This window comes from Halichoerus grypus, chromosome 8 (genome assembly GCF_964656455.1).
Source record: "Halichoerus grypus chromosome 8, mHalGry1.hap1.1, whole genome shotgun sequence".
Lineage (NCBI taxonomy): Eukaryota > Metazoa > Chordata > Mammalia > Carnivora > Phocidae > Halichoerus > Halichoerus grypus.
In genome coordinates, this window is record NC_135719.1 from 88,537,202 (window position 1) to 88,561,557 (window position 24,356).

General features: G+C 36.8%; 1 protein-coding gene across 8 annotated transcripts in view; it reads left to right on the forward strand.

The window, feature by feature from the left end:
- Positions 1-4,590: 4,590 nt before the first annotated feature.
- NUBPL (NUBP iron-sulfur cluster assembly factor, mitochondrial) overlaps positions 4,591-24,356 on the forward strand; it is a 215,709-nt gene continuing 195,943 nt past the window's right edge. For 6 of the 8 annotated variants that reach the window (XM_078053541.1, XM_036123228.2, XM_036123233.2 and 3 more), the window contains exons 1-3: positions 4,591-4,742; positions 5,302-5,449; positions 9,551-9,585. In XM_078053541.1, coding sequence (XP_077909667.1) covers positions 4,635-4,742; positions 5,302-5,449; positions 9,551-9,585 — 291 coding nt within the window. In that variant the 5' untranslated portion in view covers positions 4,591-4,634. Of the gene's footprint in view, positions 4,743-5,301; positions 5,450-9,550; positions 9,586-24,356 lie in introns of those variants that run through there. The other 2 variants (XM_078053543.1, XM_078053544.1) reach the window with 2 other exon arrangements.

Here is a 24,356-nt window from a genome sequence, read left to right on the forward strand (position 1 = left end):
GCAGATACAAATACATGTTTTCTAGAAAATAATACAAAGTATTACCCTATTCATAGTTAGGAGACATTTAAGAGAATTCTGTCTGTTTTGAACAGTACTTATTTATTCATTTCTCTCGGGGTGGTAGAAACCAGGACTGAGCCTATGTAGTGTCCAGATGGCCACATGGTGATGTGACCTTTAATCCTCAAGGTCTTTATCTATTTATACCAGCACTGATAGAGATGCCACATACTTAACCATGCAGATTGTTGCCAAGTCTTCCCTTATTTTTGACCTTAAGTTCTCTTAAAGATCAACTTTCTCTCAACCACTCTTGCAGGAGCTCTCTCGGACTGTCTGCCCACACACAACACTCAACTGTTTTTATTCTATGGTCCTGCCACTACATTGGTAATGGGGGCGTTGATTCTGTTGTTCTTACAACCCTTACACTGATTTGGGGCTCTGATGTCCCCCTCTTTACTGAGATTCAATAGGAGAGAGGTAGTCACAGTGTATCAGGTTCTTTCTTCAAATCTGTAATAGGTAGTGATAATTTTAACTTCAAGTAACAAAAATCCCAATCAACAGTGGTTAAAACAATTAATTATCTCACACAACAAGAGCTCTGGAGATGCAGTTCAGTACTGGTGTAATAGCTTAACTATATGAACAAGAATTCATCTTCCTGACATATTTCCACTTCATTACCCTTAGCTGTTGGCTTTTGTCACTGTATCTGTCACTGTTGTGCTTCTCATGTTCACTAGATGACTGCCACACCTCCAGGTGTCAGTCACATCCATGGTCAAGATGGGAAAAAGGAGTAGCATCAGTTATATTCTATTTTGTAGCAAAAGCTTTCTCAGAAGCCCCCCAGAAAATTTCCCTTACACCACATTGTCCAGAACTATATCATACATGCCAAGAACTATGTCTAGAATTAGCAAGTGAGACTATGTCTAGATTAGCAAGTATTTGGATTTCTATCATTTATAGTTGTATGGTGCAAGGAAATTGGGGGTTGAGAATGTTCTTGGGCTATCCAACTACCAATATCTGGCTTAAGAACTTGTGAGTATCTAAGTTCTCACTTTGCTTCTAACTGTCTTGATTCCCCATAATCCCACAAAATTTTATGTAGTCTTTCTAGGACAGATATTGAGTTGGCTTATTCAATATCGATTTCCAATCATTTTTTTTCCCATTGCTTTCCTCTAATCTATAGGTTAAAGATATGTAAATGCTTGATTTCTCAACTTCTCTTGCTTTTAGGGGTGGTCATGTGACCTGGTTCTAGCCAGTCTGGTGTGTATGTGGCTCCCCCCCGCTCCCCGCCAAAAGGGCAAACACTCACTAGAGAAACCTTTTTATCTTTGTCATTGTCCTCTTTTCCTGTGTGGAACATAGCCTTGATGCCTGGAGGTGCAGCCACCATCTTGAGGACAAAATAAGGACAACAAGATGATGGAACCAAAGAATGAATTTGGTACATAATAACACAGTGGAACCACTGTATCAGATCTGAACAGTCTACCAGTGAACTTTTCACGTGAGACTAATATATCCCTACTTATTTAAGACAATGATAGAGTTTTCTGCTACTTGCAGCCAATGTAATCCTAACTTATATAAGTAAGAAATCATGTTTTTATATCATGTTGTTCTCCCAAATGTATTATCTTTGCCAGAGCTTTCCCCATTCTCCTTAAAGGTCCCATTTTTCAAAACTGAAAACCAAGAAGATAATTTCTTTTCTCTAATATTTTTATGTATCATAAAATGATGCCATATAGTTTATCAAAATGGGGAAGGGCTATATAAGGTACAAGGAATTATAGGGGGAAAAGCCTTGATAAATATTATGAAACGTATCTTACCATAGTTATAAGTACATAGAAACACATCCAAATTAGGCCAAGGCAGAAAGAGAATTTATTGGATGGCTGTAGGTATATCTCATGGATCTACGAATAAGAAGTATAGCTTGAACCTCACTATGGACTAGAACCAGGAATTGGAAAGCTATTATGAATCAGTGCAATTGTTCTCCCCTCCCTCTCTGCACACATGATCTCTTATGGTCTGCTTTTTTCTTCTCTTTTGGCATTAGCTTTTCTGCTTCTCTGTGCACAAAGAAGATATTAGTCCCTTCAGCCTTACCAGTTCCAATGCAAACTAAGATTGAGTAACATCTCTTATTTTAAAGTTTTATATAGAAAGAATCTAATTGGTCCAACTTTGTTTGTGTGTCAATCTTTAACCCAATTAGTGACCATGGGATGGGGTCAAATGGCTTAGAAATTCTTAGGAGCAAAGGGAGAATATTCTTTTGAGAAGGGGCCATGGATGTGTGTGTGTGTGTGTGTGTGTGTGTGTGTGTTTGTGGCAGTGGTTGTTGGAGAAGAAATAATGGACATCTCTACGATTCTCCTGATATCCTATTCTGCTGAAAGGTAAATCAAATTAATGATTTGTTCATTCTACAAACATAGATATTACTTGTTCCTCCCTTTATGTTATCTCTCAGAGAATGTCAGTGCCATTTATCTAGTTGCCCATGTCATAAACCTCTACATAACCAATAAGCATCACAATAGCTAACATTTATTGAATATGTGTACTTTGTGATAGGTATTCTACATGCATTATTTTATCATTTATTTTCTACATGCATTATTTTAAATTTAACCTTGCAATAACCCTACAAGTAGGTATTATCTATTTTATAAGCAAACATTTCTCTTGGATTAATTACTACAATAACCTCCTATTTCCCTAACTCTGGTCACACGTCTCCCAACCATTTTTTTTACCTGGTAATCAGTAGTATTTTTAAAACACAAATCTAATTATGTTATTTTCTCACTTTAAACCCTTCTGTGGTTCCCTTAGGATAAAGTCCAAATTCCTTTAAATGATATATAAAGTCTTTTATGATCTATGCACCCTTCATCTTTGCCAACTTCCATCCTCATCTCTCTGCACCATCCTGCTTACACTCTATCTGCAAGCCTTGAAGATCATTTGAGGTTCTTACCAGTTCATTTCTTACTTCTGCACAACAACCCTCTAGCTGTTCACACAGCTCATGCCTACACATTACCCACATTAAGGATTCAACTTAGATGTTACCCTATCCAGAAGCCTTCCCTGAATGATTTGGGTGCCCCTTCTTTGTAATTCTGTATCTCTCAGTGCTTTTTTCCTATGCGTATTACACCATGCTGAACTGTCAGTTAACTTATTCTGTCTCTCACACTGGTTGGTAAAGTCCTTGAATGGAGGGATTATATCTGTCTGGTTCAGGGTTGACAACCCTATGATTAGGGTAGTATTTGGTGCATAGTAGTTGCTCAGTAAATATTTGTTAAATAAATGTATCTTTATAAGTCTAGAAGAACTTGAAAAGCTACCTAGACAGAAACAGATATTCAGCATTTCTTGTTTAGTGAATGGATTATTCTGATAGTCATTCTCCTTATCCCTATTGTTTTGGTTTATAATTTATAAAAATTGAGGAGATAAAAATTGATAAAATTAACTGAGAAAACATATTGCAAAACAAGAAAGTGATAAGCCAAAGGAAGCAATAATGTGAGACTGGGGGAGAAAAAGCAAGGAACTGAATTTTTTTTCAGAGCTTATTTAATTAAATGTACTTGTTGGAAAAATCTAACCCTTACAAGAATTATTTGAGATTGAAATGTTATGCCTGTAGTAAAGAAAAGAAAATTAAAGAACAGAGTAGAGCAAAACAAACTGAATGATTATACAACAAATTTTCTACAGATAAGAAGCAAATAAAAGAAATTAAAATCAACCTTAGAAAATATTATGGAGAATATGTGAGAGTAAGTCAACCTATACCCTAACTGATCCTTTTGCTGGGTCTGGGTTTCTGTATCAGCTTTCTAGCTTTCTCTTGTACAGCTACTTCCTTTGCTCTCATCTGCTTTGGATGTAGGAATACTTCATTCCTCATACCAAAATAAATTCCACCTTCTCCCTCAAGCTTTGTCTCACTTAACTTTCTTCTTGAGCGAAACTTGCTTAATTAGACCTGCTTTCTGATTTAGCTATTTCTGATTGTATATATATATATATATATATATATATATATATATACACACACACTAATAGTGTGTATATAAATAAATAAATAAATATATATATATATACACACACTATTATTGTAGATCACGCGGGCGGGGTGGGGGGAAGATAAAATCCTTAACAGTGGGAATGTTTAAGTTACCATATTCTGCGCAGTTGAGAACCTGGAGTCACTTTCAAATTCTACCATTTCCTACTTCTTTTCAGTCGGGTCAAGTCTCTGAACTTTAAGTCTCATTTCTTACTACTGAAAAGAGGATACTAGTAAGAGTCTCCTATCTACCTACCCGAGGATTTCTGTGAGGACCAAATAGATGAGGTATGGGAAAAACGCTTCACAAACATTTGGTTAAACTCTGTAAGATATTTGTACCTGGCTACGAACATGACTGCATTAACAAGTTGGGTTGCCCGGCTGAAGAAACTCAAAGGCGGCTCGTCTCTAGGGAGAGGAAGCCGAGCGTTACTACGTGACGTCATCACCCTACGACTGCCGCGACGGTTTCCGGGCTGGGCTTAAAGCAGTGTTCCGCGCCATGGGGTGTTGGCAGCGTTTGTTGACTTTTGGCGCGGTATCGCTTCGGGTTGGTGGCGGGGCCAGTGTCCCGCTTGGGGGAAGCCGAGTGTTGGTTTGTCGGCGCCAGGTTCGTGGTGCTGCTGGGCAGGGGGAGGCGGAAGGGACGGAGATGCTGGGGCGGCAGGGCCGCAGGTGTCCCGGCATAACCTCTTGCGGAGGACTCGCCTCAGACCTTAACGGCGCCCCCCTACTCGGCGGCAAAGTGAGACCCCAGTTGGCTGGACGTCCCCACTTTCCAAGCAGGCCCCCAGAAGGACCAGGCCGAGGCGTGGAGGGACATGAAACAGATGTCTAGAACATGGATGTGTGACTTGTGCATTGTTTTCTCTGTTTATTTAGAAAATAGGTTAAAAAGAAGGAAACGTGGAGGATTTAACTCCGTAAAGAGTCAGTTTATTTACTTTCCATTTTCAACGTCTGCGTATCCTGGCAGATAAATTTCAGCTTAAACAGTGTATTTCCACGACTGTGATCAATAGCAGTAGGTAGATAGTACAAAAGACCTAACAAATGGAGATCAGCAGAATTAACCTAGAAAAGAAAGCCCTATTACAAACTCCGAATTTTTACTTTAACAGAATGATAATAGAGATGGCTTATTTTAAAACTTTTTTTTTTTTTTTAAGTTATCTGGCGCTGACAGTGAGACCCTAAAACAAAGAAGAGCACAAATCATGTCCCGAGGACTTCCAAAGCAGAAACCAATAGAAGGTGTAAAGCAAGTTATAGTTCTGGCTTCTGGAAAAGGTGGAGTTGGAAAGTCTACTACAGCAGGTATTATAAGATATTCTGATCTCAGTTAGGAATTTATGGCAACTGGCAAGTGCACAGGATTAAAATTATAGTTTTGATTTTTAAAGAGTTATTTGTGAAATTCCGTAGTGTCAGGAGTTGGTAGTGATTAGGAATTTAGATTAGCAGTTTGAAAAGACTAGGTACATAGCCAGGTCTTTGACTCCTTAACTGAGGAAAAGGTGGTCAGATTCCCCAGCAGATCTTCAGTTTACTTAACTGTAAAATGGCAATGATGATAACCTTTTTCATAGGGTGGCCATGTAAATTAAATAAGCTAACCACTTAGCCCAGTGTCTCCTACATAGTAAGTGCTCAATATTTGGTTGCTGTTATTATTTTTTAAACGTTTAGTAACTTTAACACTAAATTATTTGTTCTTTGATATTCTTTTCCAGTCTATCAATGTACATATAGCTACACAGTTGCAAAGAGACTTTTTACGTTAATTGTGGCCTTTTTTATTTAACCATAATATAATTTTCAACATTCATAAAATCAGCATTGATAAATATTTGAAAATTTGTGAAGGTTTAACATTGTTTTAATTGCTTAAAATATCATCTATATATCTTTTATATTAATAATATTGGAGCAGAGAATTTGTTTTTGGTGGCTCTTTTTAATTCATTGTAGATTTCATTGTGACTGAAATGCTGCTTTCAGATTCATAGGAGACATGCCACCAGATATAAAAGAGTTACCATCCAAGACTAATAATCAGATAGTCCCTAAATTTTTCAAAAGAAATATTCAAAATTTTTTAAATATTTATTTATTTGAGAGAGAGAGAGAGAAAGAGAAAGAAAACGAGCAGGGGGAGGGGCAGAGGGAGAAGGAGAGAGAGTATCCTCGAGCAGATTCCCTGCTGAGCATGGAGCCTGATGCCAGACTCTATCCCAGGGCCCTGAGGTCAGGACCCAAGCCAAAATCAAGAGCCTAACCAACTGAGCTACCCAGGCACCCCAGAAATTTCTTATTCCAGGTTAATAATGTAAAAGGGTAATGACTTCCCTTCTTCCAATCCTGCACAACAGAAGTAACTTATATTATTAATTTGGAGTCATAAAACAGCCTCCCCCCCCCTTTTTTTTTTAAAGATATATTTATTTTAGAGAAAGAGAGCATGAGCAGGAGGGGCAGACCTAAAGGAGAGAATTGCAAGCAGACTCTGCACTAAGTGCAGAGCCCGACTCAGGGCTCAACCTCACAACCCTGAGATTACAACCTGAGCCAAAATCAAGAGCCTGTCTCTTAACTGACTGCACCACCCAGGCGTTCCTGGAGTCATAAAACACTCTTATTGTTGCCTTGTATTTAATTTTCAGTCATTTCAATAGGAATGGCTGCTAATTCAGGTCTTATCTAGTCTATCTTTTTTGCAGGAGATTTTTAAAAATGACTATTGTATTTTATTTGTCGATTTTCATGTAATTCTAGATTGACAAGATCTTTTAAATTACAATTTTTTTTCCAGATTGTTAACCTAAAGTTGGGGGATATATGTACCTTAAAATTCTTCAGTTCCGTTGAAATCAATGACATTTTGAAATAAGAAGGGCTAGTACAGAGTTCTGTGACTAAAGGTCTTGTCTCTTCACTTAAAAAGCCATTTTTAGTAATTTCCCAGTATAGCAGTTTTATGCTTGTACAGCCAGCTACAAATCCAGCTATATAGTTTATTAGCTTCATTTTTTTTTCTCATTTTGACCTGAAGGTAATTGTGGAAGAGTGTTTCAGATGTTTTGAAGAAAATAAGATTTACCAAGTATTATAGTTATAATAGATCTATAATAGTATTACTGTTTGATACTGTATTATTATTAAAAAACGATTAGTGATTATTCCTAATGAATTAATGCTATATGCTACACATTTTTACTTTCCCTCCTAAGGGCCTACAATCCATTTACTTAATATTTTGTTTTTAAAATTTAGAAGGTTTTAGTCTTTGGTTGTAGAATCCACCTCTTCTTGTTTTTTGAAAATTCAGAGTACATTTATTTGTTTTCAGTATGGGAATTCCTTTGCATGCTCTGTGATTACTTGGACTGGTTAAAGATGGAGAATATTTTCATGATGATATCCCTAAGTTCTTCGAGTTTTATGCAATATAATTTGTTGGGTCTATAGGCAGTGTTTGTTTAAAACATTGTTTTTGTATTTGGTTAGCAGATCTTCTATTGTCATGGAATGTGACAGCATTTAAATAGGAAAATCTATGAGAAAATATGCAGTTGTGACACATAGTAGGTGTTTCAGTAAATGCCCCTTCCTTGCTTTTTTTCTTTGTTAGCATTAAGCCATCTGCCCCAAAGAACTGGCCTTTGCTTTTTTCTGACAGCTCTATTTGCATACATAAGTCTTAGAAATAAGTTGTTTTTGTGTGACTCTGTTGGTATTTTATTTCTTTCATATATATATATACACACACACACACACACACACATTATATACATGTTTGGGACTATATGTATGTTCCAAACTATCTCAAAATTCTTCCCATTTGAATATGTATGCTAGAGATTTTTTTCAGTTAGAATGATGATACATGGTTAATACAAACATGCTCTGTGATTCCATTGTATAAATATGAGAAAACCCTAACACTGAAATGAAGTAGTCTCTAAAAGTTTATGCTTAATAGTTAGATGGTTTAACCTATGATATACCTGAAATTCAGAATTATTTGATAATTTATAGAAATTAATTTGTCAAGTGACATGTCCTAGGCTAAGTACTTTATATCAGTATTTCATTTAATTCTCACAACAGTTATGAAATAGGAATTATCCTCATTTTATAGAGGAGGAAAATAGATTTAGGGGTAAAATATCTTACTCAAGGTTATATAATAGAAGGTGGTAGAACTAGGATTTGAACCAGGTCTACTTTGAAAATTTATGCTCTTAAACTACTTTATTTAGTTATTTATTTTTTTTTAAGATTTTGTTTATTTATTTGACAGAGAGAGACAGCGAGATAGAGAACACAAGCAGGGGCAGTGGGATGGGGAGAGGCAGGCTTCCCGCTGAACAGGGAGCCTGATGCGGGGCTCGATCCCAGGACTCTGGGATCATGACCTGAGCCGAAGGCAGACGCTTAACGACTGAGCCACCCAGGTGCCCCTGCTCTTAACTACTTTAAAGGAAATAATCTCAGCATCATTTATAACATTGTTCTATTAAATTAATGTGATTCACAGTATGAAAGTCTACTTATCAGTCTTGGAAATTTGTTACCTTCGGACCTCTCTTCATCTCAGATGTAGCATTATCTCTATTGCTGGGCTCAAGGTGGTTTTGGGACTACTTTCCTTCTATAAAGAAGGATTCACTAGCAATAGGCAGTTTTGGGAACATGTTTTATTGCCTTACCTTTGACCCTCTTCCCTTTCCTCTGCAGAGTGGTCCAGCCTTTCATACGTGGGTATTTGTGAGTTAGGTATTTGGAATTCCTGCATTATCAGCATTTATTTTTAAAAGCCAATAGGATCATATACATTTTTATTTATTAAAAGGTATATATTTTTTAGGCAAAATGTTTTTGAAAATAATTGAACTGTATATACCAGTAACATTGTTTTTTAAAAACTAAGTATTTAAACAAAATTATAACAGGTTATAAAAATGAATCGTTTAAAATGTTAATTGGGGACGCCTGGGTGGCTCAGTCGGTTAAGCGGCTGCCTTTGGCTCGGGTCATGATCCCAGGGTCCTGGGATCGAGTCCCACATCGGGCTCCTTGCTCGGCAGGGAGCCTGCTTCTCCCTCTGCCTGCGTCTCCCCCTGCTTGTGTTCTGTCTCTCTCTCTGACAAATAAATAAATAAAATCTTAAAAAAAATAAAAAATAAAAAAATAAAATGTTAATTGTAGGGCAGGCATCTGTTGCTTATGTTGGAATGTTACTCTTTTTTGTCTTTTTTACTTGCTGTATTCTGTCCATGTCTTTGTTTTTTATAAGTAAAGGAGATACATTAAAAATTTCTGTGCTTTGGTTATTACATTGAAAATATTAGAAGGCAAACTGAATTTTAGTAGAAGAAAGTTACTAAATTTAATTACTTTTTTTGTTTCTTACAGTGAACCTTGCACTTGCACTAGCAGCGAATGATTCGGTAGGTGTTTATTAATAAAAATATTAATTGATTAAAATGTTTTTTAAGGAAATGATAAAGAGCGTATTTTTCATTTACTCTGTCAGGGGCTATATAGTGTAGCTGTAGTCCCTTGCATTTCTTTAAGGAACTAAGAAATCTGTTATAAGTACTGAGTACATCTAATGATAATGATGAAAATGGAAGGGGTCAAAGAATTCAGGCAGTGTTTAGAAGGTAGAGAAGGCAAGGAAATGGATTCTTCCTTAGAGCTTCCAAAAGATATGTAATTCTGCCAACACCTTAATTTTAGCTCATTGAAACCCATTTTGGACTTCTGTGATAACTTCTCACAGTAGAAGTAGGAAATAAATATGGATGGGAATTCAGTTTTCTTAGTTCTTAAATTTCCAAAGATGTCTTTATTTTGCCTTTGTATTTGGTTTGACTAGATGTAGAATTCCAGGTTCAAAATAATTGCATCTCTGAAACTTGTAAACGACATTCCTTTTTCTTCTCTCATGCTAATGAAATGTCTGATGCTAGTCTGATTCATATTGCTTTGTAATAACCTGTGTTTTTCCCCTCCAAGCTTTTAGAGTTTTCTTTATGTCTTTTAAGTTTAGAAATGTCCCAAATATGCGTCCAATTGTTGACTTCAAAATTTTTTACCTGGTTGGAAATTAGCCAGGCAGTATCAAGGTTTGAAATTTCTTCCTTGATTACTTAAGTGGTATGTTTGTTCTGTCTCCAGAAACCTATTAGATAGCTATTAACCCTTTATGCTTGTTAATTTGTCTCTCATAATCTCCATCTCTTTGTCTTTTGCTGTATGTTTTGGAAGATGTCTTAGGCTATTTTCCACACTGCTTTGTTGGGTTTTAGTTGTTATTTAGCCCTTTGATTTTTATTTTTAAATTCAGGAATTCTATGTTTTCCAGGTTTCTAGAACTCTTTGTTATTTTACAAATACTGGAAAAACAATGGCTGTATCATTCGTTTGAATCTCTCTGAGGATGCTAATTAAAATTTATTAAAAAATTATTCCTTTTAATGATCTCTGTTTACTTAGCATGGTGGTTCTTATAATGTGGTCCTCAGACCAGCGGAATCATCATCACCTGGGAACTTGTTAGACATACAAAATCTTGAGCCCATCCTAAACCTAATGAATCAGAATCCATGAGGGTGGAATCCTGCAGTCTCTGTGTGTGTTTTTTATACAACCTATTTTTAATTTGATTTAATTTATTTTTTATTTTTTAAATTATTATGTTAATCAGTATACATTACATCGTTAGTTTTTGATGTAGTGTTCCATGATTCATTATTTGCGTATAACGCCGAGTGCTCCATGCAGAACGTGCCCTCTTTAATACCCATCACCAGGCTAACCCATCCTCCCACCCCCCTCCCCTCTAGAACCCTCGGTTTGTTTTTCAGAGTCCATCGTCTCATGGTTCATCTCCCCCTCCGATTCCCCCCCCTTCATTCTTCCCCTCCTGCTATCATCTTTTTTTTTTTTTAACATATAGTGTATTATTTGTTTCAGAGGCACAGATCTGTGATTCAACAGTCTTGCACAATTCACAGCACTCACCATAGCACATATGCTCCCCAATGTCTATCACCCAGCCTCCCCATCCCTCCCACCCCCCGCCACTCCAGCAGCGCTCAGTTTGTTTCCTGAGATTAAGAATTCCTCATATTAGTGAGGTCATATGATACATGTCTTTCTCTGATTGACTTATTTCGCTCAGCATAACACCCTCCAGTTCCATCCACGTCATTGCAAATGGCAAGATTTCATGATGGCTGCATAATATTCCATTGTGTATATATACCACATCTTCTTTATCCATTCATCTGTCGATGGACATCTTGGCTCTTTCCATAGTTTGGCTATTATGGACATTGCTGCTATAAACATCGGGGTGCATGTACCCCTTTGGATCCCTACATTTGTATCTTTGGGGTAAATACCCAGTAGTGCAATTGCTGGATCATATGGTAGCTCTATTTTCAACTTTTTGAAGAAGCTCCATACTGTTTTACAGGGTGGCTGCACCAGCTTGCATTCCCACCAACAGTGTAGGAGGGTTCCCCTTTCTCCGCATCCTCGCCAGCATCTGTCATTTCCTGACTTGTTAATTTTAGCCATTCTGACTGGTGTGAGGTGATATCTCATTGAGGTTTTGATTTGGATTTCCCTAATTTAATTTAATTTAATTTTTTACTGAAGTGTATTCAACATACAGTGTTATATTAGCTGGAATCTGTGTTTCAACCAGCCCTAGAGATGATTTTGATGCATGCTAATGTTTGAGAATCATGGATCTAGAGTTTGTGAAAACTCTTGTCTGCTGATGGCATCCTTTTTTGTTTTCTAGTGTGGTTATGTTTTTTATTTAGTTTTAAACCATTTCTTCTCTTGTTTCAATGGAAATTTGGAGAGAAGAGAGATAATCGTGTGTTTAGGCAGCCTTATTGAAGTAAGAGCCAGTAATACATTTTTAAAAATAATTTTTATTAGGGCACTTGGTTACCCTGGAGAAGAGAACCCATCTTCCTTAAAGAAGGGAGGAAACAGGGAAGATTCAGTGGATGGGAGGGTAGATAATTTTTAGGTGTGGGGATCTTTTAAGTTGGTATCATTTCAGCCAAAGCTTTGAGTCTTAAGTCAGTATGAAGCAACTATGTAATAAGGGATCAAAGGAGGAAAAGAATACTTAAAAAGGGGTTGATCCCTTCATGTTAAATATTGCTAGTCTTTTTTTTTTTTTTAAGGTGTTTTGAATTTATTTGATAGAGCACAAGCAGGTGGAGCAGAAGACAGAGGGAGAGGGAGAAGCAGGCTTTTTGCTGAGCAGAGAGCCCGACCTGGGGCTTGATCCAGGGACCCTGGGATCATGACCTGAGCCGAAGGGAAACGCTTAGCTGACTGAGCCACCCAGGTGCCCCAAATATTGCTAGTCTTGAAATGGTAGCTCAGAAAAATTTTTTTCTGTTTCTGTGTTTGTTTGTTTGTTTGTTTTCTTTTTCTTCTTTCAGGGAGCAGGGTTGAAGGCAGATTCATCTTTAGTGCTTTATATGTATGACAGGGAAATTGGCAACAAGAAAGGAAAAACAGTAACACTTTACCTGGCTCATTTCTTCAGAAGCCTTTAGTATCGTTAAGTGTTTTTAAACATGTTTGTAAAATCTTCCTTAGGAAGGTCTTTAGTATTCTGTGATCCTGATAAGGAGTTTTTTGTTTTTTATTTCTTGATTTTTTTTTTTTTTAAGCAAAGTTAGTGTTTTTGATTCAGGACTAGTATGTTTGGCTTAAACTGTGCTTTGCCAGAGGACAGCTTGCATACAGAAAAGAAGAGCTATATCTGTTCTATATGATTTATATGTATCTGGCATAGTTTTGTACTCTGTATTTCCCAACTTAAGATTTTATTAATATTATACTTATTTGGAGGACATGTTTGGTCCTTAGGGGAAGCTCATGTTTCCTCCCAGCCCTTCTATTTGCTTGAGTTGATATGGATGGCCAGGATATGTCTCTTTATGGGGTTAAAAACTCCAGTTAGGATGGTGTCTTTGGAGTCTCTCCAGTGATTCATTCCCAGGGAGTCTTCATTCTGTGGAGTTTGTATTATAAAAGAGGTCTCTGATTTGCTTTTCTGTAGGCCATTTTTGTTCAAGACCTTGCTAACGTTTACCTCCTTTCTTTTCCATGGTTGGTACTTGCCCTTTTTCAGCATTGGAATAGGAAGATCCAGGTCCAGGAAAGGGAAACAGGACCAGGAAGCTATTCATTTTACTTTTGATATTGACCTTAGTAATCTCTAAACTAGACTGTAAACTGCAGGGTTGTGTGTAAGATAGTCCATTGGGATGTAGGAGGGAAATTTTTCTTTTCCATTTGTATTAATTTTTATCTTTTAAAATTTATGTTTTTTTGTGTATGTTTTATAATTTGTACTATGTTAGTATATATAGTCTATATAGTAGCTGCAATGTAACTTATAAACAAATATATTAACATGTATTGGGGATATATTTTTAAACATTTTTTACTGATTGGAGTGCATGATCAGAAAATTTCAGATGTCACTAGCCTAGGCAAAAGGAATTTCTGGGCTGGATCGGATGCCCAGTTTAAAAGAAGACTACTTTATAGATTGAGGTAAAGGCCTTATGGGAATAGGGTGTGGATTTTCCCTTTTCCTTGTCTTTTGTACTTTTCTTTGGGGATGTAGAAGGTAGTAATGCAGAGCAGAGTTTGAGATCATGTGTGTTATGCATCTAAATATTGCATCTAGTGATTTGTTGGAGCTGGCTTATGCTTTTGTGAGGGCCAATTGTTAAATTTTTAGGAATTTGGGAACTAGTTGATATCACGTTTTTACCATGAAATAGGCCATGGTGGGAGTATTTAAGCCATGGAAATTGGCAAATATTGAAAATCAGACACCCCACCCCACCCAGAGCCACTTGTTAAACATTTCCTGGCACACCATAGGTCATATATATTGACAATCACATTTTTTGATTTTTCTTTTTTTAGTTTTTTTTTTTTAGAGAGGGAGAGGGGCAGGGTGTGGGGAGGGGCAGAGAGACAATCTTAAGCAGGCTCCACACCCAGCGCAGAGCCTGATGTGGGGCTGCCGAGATCATGACCTCAGCTGAAATCAAGAGTCTGGTGCTTAACCAACTGAGCCACCCAGGTGTCCCCTTTTTTCTATCTTCTTAACCATATCATGGATCTCATTCTTTTACAGTATAAATTTAATAAACAGTGAGAAGAGCACTGAGACTGGGAGAGGGAAACATAAAGACTACCAGAAATCATTGATAAGCTCTGTGAGATTCCTGTCAGTTCGGTTCATTTTAGTCCAACAAATATTTGAGTACCTATAACACTCATTGCCAGACACCCTGGGAATATAAAGAAAAGTAAATGTGCTGTGGGAGTTCACAGCCTAAGACTACATTCACAAAACAGTGTTGTGTATGTGTATATGTATTTATATAAGTGTGTATATATTTCTGTGTATCTGTGTGTGTGTGTATTTTGGTGGTGTATAGATGGATTAGGTTCAATAATCGTTTCTTCTGTGAGTGAGAAAGTGCTAATTAAGACAACAATTAAGGTTTTATTGTGCTTCATAACAGTAGACACATTGTGTACTCTTAAAGGTTTTATAATCTTGTGAACACAAAAGGAAGATAAATGTCTTAAAATGATGAGAATATATTCAAGGTCAAATATAGTAGTGTATCCTTCCGGGATGAGCAGCTTTTATTCCAGAGAAAAACAGTCTTCTTTTTTTTTTCATAGAGCATTTTCATGCACATAATTGTATTTGGTTCTCACAGAAACCTGTAATGCAATGCCATAGTATTTATCAGTTTTACAGTCTTTATTGATTCTGCCCTATCCTTGCCACATTTCATCAGTTAGCAGATATCCTTGTTTCTGTCTCTGTGATATTCTTCCAATATGTATCTTTCTATTGTCCCTATTCCCACTCTAACTAAGGCTCACATTACTATTTGGCTCATTTATTCATTTATACTTCAGTTATTGAGTGCCTATTCTATCCTAAGCACTTTGTTTGGAGGATACAGAAAGGAACGAGACACCCGGTCCCCACCTTTGAGGAACTCAGACAAGCAGACCACTGCAGTGGTCTAATCCATTACCTGCTCATGCTCAGATCCATTCAGTACATAATGCCTGATTACTCTTACTAAAGCACTATTGGAATTACATCACTCCCCTACTTAGCATCACTACTGAATGCCTTTGCTGGTATTCAAGTTCCTCAACCATCTGGCTTCCATCTGCCTTCATAGGTTTGTGTTTAGCTTATCTTCTAAATGGTCTTTGTGCTCTGGCCAGTCTGGGTTACTTGAAGTTGTATGTTCTTGCTAGCATACAGCCTTTCTTGTACATTTCTACTGGAGTACTCTCTTCACCTTTCTTTAGCTTACATGCCCTGTCTTCCAGGCTGGCATTTATGGCTGTGCTGGTTATATCATGCACAAAGGTGCTTGTCAAGGAGGTTGAGTGATGACAGAAATCCAGACTACCCTCTTCTTGTACAACTGCAGGCTGCATTCTTTTTTTGTTTTGTTTTGTTTTATTTTATTTATTTATTTTTTAAGTAAGCTCTAGACCCAACTTGGGGCTTGAACTCACAACCACAAGATCAAGAGTCACATGTTTTACCAGAGCCAGCCAGGTGCCCCTGCAGGCTGCATTCTAATTCACACAGAGACACTATATGAGCAGCTTTGCCCTGAGGGGCAGCTTAGTGAAGTGCTCCCTGAATTCCTCTCTTTTTCCGTCTTGGGAAATCTAGTAGCGCTATTTATTTGTATGATTATTGTGCCCATGCAATTATTCTGGTAATTTTTATAATAACAAATGATATAACTAACATTTATTGAGCATTTATTATATGTCAAGCACTGTTCCTCATGACATGGATCTTAACTCATTTATGTTTCATAGCAACCATATGGGAATAGATAACTATTATGATCCCTTTTGTAGATAGAAAGCAGGAGTATTTGGAGGCTGAATATTTTGCCCAGGGTCACTGAGGAAGTAAATGGGAGAACCAAGATTTGAATGCCAACCTAGATCCTGTGCTCTTAACCTACTTGCTCAACTGCTTCTATCTTAGCTAGATTCTTAATGATTAAAGATTGTGTTGTCTTCATCCTTGGCTACCCTTAGCAGCTAGCACAGTGCTTTATGACTTTGGAAATGCACAATAAATGTTTGCTGCATTGATGAATTGAGTATATAGAATGGTTTCACGGTATGTTAAGTGCAAAGTTTTGTTTTGTTTTGTTTTTTGAGAAGTGGTCTGGGATGAGAGGACTTTTTGTGGCTTAGTGGGCTATTCACTGTTTTTTTCTTGCTTCTTAAAAGCACATTCTGTGATTCCACTTAACCCTCATCTCATTTTATATTCTTTATCTGCCAATCTCATTTTTCCCCTTGCTCCAGTTACTACTCATGTGCCCTTGATTCCAAATTCATCACCAGCCCGGATCTCTCTCCTGGGTACCAGACCTGTCTAGCTGTCTCTGTAGACATCCACTTGAATGCAGGCATTCAGGCTCAGTGTGTGTAAAACCAAACTCTTTTTTTCCTCTAACTTTGTCCTGTGGGGTCATTTGGTTCCTGCCCACCTTCAAATTAGTCGCCTGTTCCTGCTGCTTCTACCACTTAAAGTTCTCTAGATTGTGTACTCTCATTTCATTCCTTAATGCTGCTGCTTTATTCAGACTCTTACCATGTATTTTCTGTGAGGCAATCCCTGCTCTCTATTTTCTCTGCTATGATGTTTCCAGGAAAGGACTAACACTTGCCATATTATTTTAGAAGAGTTTGTTTACTTGTTTATCTCCTATGCCAGTCTGTGAACCTTTTAGGGTCAGTGGTTTTGGTCTTATTCCTCTTTTTTTTAATCCTCAGTGCTTAGTCCAGTGATGGTATATAGTAGATTCTTGGTGAATGCTGGTAATAACTGTGGAACATACTAAATGAAGGGTGGTTGTGAATATATATATACACATACATTTATATTTCATTTCTGTGGCAAATTCTAAGTGTTGGATAAGTTGTTTATAATTTGTTCACTGCTAAATTAGGTCCTTTTTTTCCTGAGGAAATGAAATAATTAAAATTCAAATGGAATAATATATGTGAAGAGCTTAGCAAACTGACTGATACATAGTAAGTTCTAAATCACTTTTTAGTACGGGTGGCTAAATAAAAGCTTTTTGTAAGTAATATTTCAAAATAAAAGCTGATACATGTTTTACTTACTTGACTGTTTTTACAAAACTTATTTTAGGTTTTTACTTATTTTCCATTGCTAGAATGAGTCATTAGAATTAAACTTCAAGATGGAAAATGAAGCAGTATTATTTTCAAAGAGTTTGTGTTTTTTGTTTTGTTTTTCCATTGATGTTTATCTTAAGATATTTTTTTCCCATGATCTTATAATGTCTTTACACTTATTCTTTCCAGACATACTTCTCTTCTTCACAAGTTATCACTTAGTGGTTCTTTAAATATAATTAAGATTATCTTAAGCCTTTGAATTTCTGTGATCATGTTAGGAAAAATTAGGAAGTTTTAGTTCAAGATTTAGTTTTGGTTTTTGAAAAGTTCAGTGATCTTGGAACATGTTATGTACCACCACTTAAAACACTGTGATTTTCTTCATTAATAGTTACATGTATAGCAGTTAATAGTTACGTGTATAGCTTTTTGATATACAGAACTGGGCTTGATTCTGGCTCTGCCTCTTGGAAACTGTACGACTTTTTACCTGTACCTATCTCCTAACGTTGTAAGTATTAAAGGAGGTAATGTATATAAAGCATGAAGCAGTGTCTGGCACATAATAAATGCTAATAAGAGCTATTCTTATTAGCTACCACAGTACTCCACATGCCAACCTGGACATGTTCTTATAATCTGGATTATTAGTTACGATGTGAATTTGGATTAAATATGTATGGATGAAGCTGTGTTTCTCACAATTACCTATGCGAAATCCTGATGTATACTACTTAGTTCAAGTTCGTAAGGTTGGGGCCCATCTTTTCTTTAATGCCAGTGTTGTGAGGGGATTGCACTATATTAAATTGACCTGTTCTTAATGTTTTTTTTAAAAATCATAGTTTTGTGGTATATGTAACAGATACATTTCTTATAAAAAATATTTTGTTTCAGTATTGTGGTTAGCTATTTTGGAGGAAGGTACATTATTAGTGTTTAAAGTATAATTATTTTAAAGTTAAAGGGAAACTGGGGCAAGAGATCCAGAAGGAACAATTGGCAAAACTATCATTTTTTGCTTCTTTTAGTTCTTCAATTCAAAGGTAATTCTTGGGAAGAAGTGTGTTTTATAAGTGCATTCGAATTCATAAATTTTGACTTTTACCAAGGAGAAAGAGACACCGAAAATATATTTTCAATTAGAGCAAAAGTCTTTGCTAAAACCAAGAATTTCTTTTGGGATATATGGAGCTATTCGTAATAATTGATGACTTTTCTTTCAAATATTTGCTAATTGTGATGGCTACACATATTCAAACATACATGGGGAATTATCACTTTATAATCAGTGAAAAAAAATGAGTAGATTTCTAATGAATTACTTTTTCTTATTCCTTCACCTGTAGATTTGTTCATTCATTCATTCATCAACCATTTATTGAAGGCCTGTCTTCTCCTAGGTGCTCTGCTTAGCGTGGGGATGCAGCATTGAAAAAGCCCTGCCTCTGTCCTCATCTTAGTTAATTTACAGCCTGAGTGACTGGGAGATTGTCATTTCTATTCAGAGCAGGGATCTCTGTATGACTTGAGGATTCTTGTTTCTAGTCTTTTTTCTTTCCCATTTATCACAGATGGCTTTTTCCACTCTTAAGCCTTCTATTCCATTCCAGTTTCTTCACTTCTATTACACATGAAAAATGGACTTTTCATTGGTAATGTATTTATTATTTTCTTCCTCTATCTAGTATATCTTTATATAGTCATCATGATCTCTTGTCTCCTCCTGCCTCAGAGAAAGAGATATCACACTTGATGCCTTTATGGACTCTTCATCCTTCACTTCCTACCTTTACTAAGACTTTGATTCATTAATTCTTCTTTTTGGTTATCTTCAGTTTCTCTTTACTAATTCCTTCCTTTTGGTCTATAGATCTACTAGTTTTACTCATATACACTGAAAAATAAAAATGTGTATTTTTTGAGTTAGTGAATAAAACAGCAGATCTTCTTTATTCGTACTCTTTCCCTCAAGCTTCTGCCCTCTGATACTTTCCCATTATAGCCATACTCCTACTGGAGAGAGTAGTCTACACTGGTTGTGTCAGTTTACCCAACTCTCAGTTATTTCTCAACTTCTGTAATTTGACTTCTTATCACCATACTGTTGGATTTCCTGTCCTAGTTACCAACTATCTGCCAAGTATATTTGTTCCCTTTCTCTTGATTCTACTTGATTTTCTGCTGCATGTGATACTGCTGACCACAGGTGCTGACACCTTAGAGAATTTATTCGTTTGGCTTTCACAGCATCATTCTGTCTTAATTCTTCCCTCTTTCTCTGACCCTTTCAGTTTCCATTCTAACTTTTCATATTATTCCATTTCCATAACTTCTGATTTTTCTCCCTCATACATACATGTCCTCCCTTTGTTTTCATATACTGCTTCTTCAGTGTCTCTTTTTTAAAATCCTTATTTTCAGTAGTTTACTTAGCATCTCCATTTGGTGTTCTGCAGATTATGTCAGATATATTTATTTATTCTCCAAGATTTTATTTAAATTCAAGTTAACAGATAGTGTAGTATTAGTTTCAGGAGTTGACTTTAGTGGTTCATCACTTACATATAACACCCAGTGCTCATCACAGCAAGTGCCCTCCTGAATGCCCATCACCTAGTTACCCCATCTTCCCACCCACCTGCCCTCTAGCAACACTCAGTTCTCTCTAGTTAAGAGTCTCTTATGGTTTGCCTCCCTCTCTGTTTTTATCTTATTTTATTTTTCCTCTCCTTCCTCTATGTTCATCTGTTAGTTTCTTAAATTCCACATAAGTGGGATCATATTATTTGTCTTTCTCTGACTTATTTCGCTTAGCATAATACCCTCTAGTTCCACCCATGTTACTGCAAATGGCAAGATTTCATTCTTTTTTTTGATGGCTGAGTAATATTCCGTTGTGTGTATATATATAGATACATACATATATATATGTGTGTGTGGGTATATACATATACCACATCTTCTTTATCCATTCATCAGCCGATGGACATTTGGGCTCCTTCCATACTTTGGCTATTGTTGATAGTGCTGCTATAAACACTGGGGTGGATGTGCCCCTTCGAATCAGTATTTTTGTATCCTTTGGGTAGTGCAATTGCTGGGTTGTAGCGTAGTTCTATTTTTAACTTTTTGAGGAACCTCCATACTATTTTCCAGAGTGGCTGCACCAGCTTGCATTCCCACCAACAGTGTAAGAGGGTTCCCCTTTCTCTGCATCCTTGCCAACATCTGTTGTTTTCTGAGTTGTTAATTTTAGCCATTCTGCAAATATGTCAGGTTTAAATGATTGAAATGGAACCTCTTTCTCTCCAAACCTCTGTTCCTTTATTCCTTAATAATTCACTTATATGTTACCATCACCCATTTCAGTTACCTATCGATATGTAACAAACTACCCTAAAGTATGTATCAAGCAATAGCCATTATGTTCACAGATTCTGTGAGATAGGAATTGTGGACAGAACACAGCAGGGATGGCTTGTCTTTGTTTTACAGTGTTTGAGGCTTCACCAGTGAAGACTCAAATGGCTAGATCTGGAGGCCCTTCACTCACATGCTTAACACTTGGATGGGGATGATTTGAAGGCTGAGCTCAGCTGGGATTGTTGATTGGAGTACATTTCCATGTTACATGAGCTTCCTTACAGCATGGCGGACTTAGTAGTAGTTTGACTTCTTACATAGTGGCTCAGGCCTCCAAGATTTAGTGTCCCAGGGAATAAGGAGGAAGCTGTATGGTCTTCTTTTACCTAGCCTTGATAGCCTAATTCTGGGTTGAAGTAGTCCTGTGCCTCCCCAGATTCAGGAGGAGGAAACATAGACCTAACTTCATGATGGGAGGGGTATCAAAAAATATATCTGGGTGGTACAGTTGGTTGAGCGTCTGCCTTCAGCTCAGGTCATGATCTCAGGGTCCTGGGATCGAGCCCCGCATTGGGCTCCCTGCTCAACGGGGAGTCTGCTTCTCCCTCTCCCTCTGCCTCCTTCCCCTGCTCGTGCTCTGTCTCTGTCTCTCTCTCAAATAAAGAAATAAAAAAAATACATGTCCATGTTTTAAAAGTACCATACCAGATCTGCTGGTATCTTACTTGGAAACCTTGATATTATCCTTGTGTTTCATTTCTCCAATCCCACTCTGCTTTTGTGTATCAGTCACTAAGTCCTGGCTTTTTAATTTGAGAAATATCTCCTTTTCTCCATTATCATGAACCTTGGTAAGAATTTGATCACCTTTCATTAAGAGTTTTCTGTAACCTCTTATTTGATCTACATAATTTCTCCCCCCTTGAATTAAATAATTCCTCATATTGATTGTAGGATAGTTCTTACCACATACGGCTCTCTGTCCAAATTGCTTAGCTTAGTTCTTAAATGTTGGCTCTACCTAAATTTCTACTCTGCACTTGGCTTTGCATTAACTGCTCCTTTGAATTGACTGCCTTCCTTGCCTTCCTCACGCACCTCCTTTCATCCTTCGGTCTCATGTTGGCTTTCACTTCCTATGTGAAGTCTTCCTAGTGGCTTCAAATAATGTCACTTCTTCCAGTATTGGTTTACATATTTATTTCCTGCCATTAGAGTGACTATAGCTTCCATGAGGTCAGGGACTGTGTCTTAAATCATCTGCCACTATTGCCTGGACCATCATTACATACTCGGTAAATGCTTGCTAGGTTGATTGAAAACAGATTACACTTTGGTGGGATTCTCCAAAGGTTTGATTGAGTTACTGGGCTTTATTAAATGTCTATTGAAGTTTTTAAATAAGGGAGTTTACATTCTGTGCTTCAACAATTTTATTTCATTTAAAACATATACAATAAAACCCAAAAAACTTATATTTGAAATATATTCTTCTGTGCCAGAAAATTTAGAGAAATGGGCAAGTATTAGATTTAAAACAAGCTTTGATAAGATTTATTTATTTATTTATTTATTTTAAAAAAGATTTTATTTATTTATTTGACAGAGACATAGCGAGAGAGGGAACACAAGCAGGGGGAGTGGGAGAGGGAGAAGCAGGTTTCCCACTGAGCAGGGAGCCCGATGCGGGGCTCGATCCCAGGACCCTGGGACCATGACCTGAGCCGAAGGCAGACACTTAATGACAGCCACCCAGGTGCCCCGTTTGATAAGATTTAAAGCTAGAAGAATAAAGTTGAGATCAGAACAGTATTGTTTTCAGTAGTGGCATTTTAAAGCTCTAATTTTGGCCTTGAAATATTTCACATTACAGATTTCGTTCCAGCCTATTTCTCTTTGGTCAGGAACATGTGATAGTTCACTTTTGGCAGTTGCACTGTGTGAAAGGGCTAGGGTCAGCACTACTGTGCAGAAATGGGTCACTGAGCGTTCAGATGAAAGGGGAAAAACTTTTAAAGAGTCTTTATTTATTGTTGGTGTAATAGGACAAAATAATTATAAGCTTGAACCTCTCACCATGTTCTTGCTTCCTCCTTTGTCTCTCAAATGCTTTGCCAAATTAACCACATCAACCAATTTTATAGAAAATGGATTGCTATTTTGAATAGTTCTTTAGCTATTATTCTTAAGAAGCTTCTTCAGAAAGTCTCTCTCCTCTCTTGTCTTCCAAAAGGACATAAGTCTCCTTTGTACTTCCATAAAAATCTTAAATGGTCACTTAAAGAGAGCAGACAGTATGTTCTACTTCAGTGATTGATAAAGTGTAACTGCCTATTTTTTAGCTGAGTTGGAAGGAAGAACTCTATCCTACTTTAGCTTTAAAAGATGATTTTATTACTGTCAGGACAGATAACAAGCTAGGATTTTCTAAGAGCAATAAATGACAAGTTGGTTTACGCCTGTGGCTCTTAAACAGGGTAACATTCTTAAATTAAGGTAGGAAAGGAGGTAGTCTTTAAAAGCAGTCTAGGTCCCCTGCATGGAGGGGGATGTTCTCTGTTTAGATTTTTCCTGAATAGAATAAGACACACAGGTTTTCTCCAAATTCTGGAACAGCGTTTGCTCTGAAATCTGCTGAAATGTTATCTGAAGTGTGATGGGGCTCTTTGCCAGTCACCATGGAAACTGATCAGGCTCTATCTAGTTCTATCCTTTGGGCTGTTTGGGGTGGCTTAAATAAAAGATGACCAACATATCTAATCCTATTCTTCACGTACGTATTTAAGTACAGTTTACTTAAGAGAGAATAGGATATCTGTATAATTTCTATTAGGTTATTTAAAATATTCTGTGCATTTGAAGAATATTCTGGCCAAGAAACATGAATGAAAATTTTCATATTGGATGGGCATAATTCCATTGGTTTGTGATCCTGTCTGTTGGCCTTTGTGCTTATATATGCATCAGAATAACAAATGCTAAATTTCCATTTACCTGCTTAGTGATGGAGAGGAACTTGTTATAGAAATTAAGGCATGGGTATTATTTTATCATACCATTGCCAATGAAATGGGGTTTAAGTGATGATGGTGGAGACATAAAGGTTAAAAGCATCTGTGAGCAATTAAGATAATTAAATATTCAGATATTATAGACATTTAGTAGTGCATCTTCTGAAATGACCAGTCTATCTAAAGTTAGGAAAGGCTTTATATCTATGGTAATGTTTAGAAATTTGAACCTAGATAGTCTCTTTTATTTCCTTATTGGGGAATTGGTGAACAGAAGAGGAAGAACTGGGCAGAAGTTATCTGAGGAGTTGACTGGTGCTGATAGAAGAGTCTTTTTTAATTTAATTATTAGTTAACTTTAAAAATTGAGGTAAAATTCACATTGACCAAGGGTTTTGTGTTATGGGACATACTGATTGCATACGTCCAGTTTCAAAGGTTTGTTCCATTTTAAAGGGCTGACTGATTAAGAAGGCATAATGGGAAATTGGGTGATTAAGGCTTCCTCTTGGTTATTTCAAATAACATGATTTCCTTTAATGTCTAATAATGTCTAT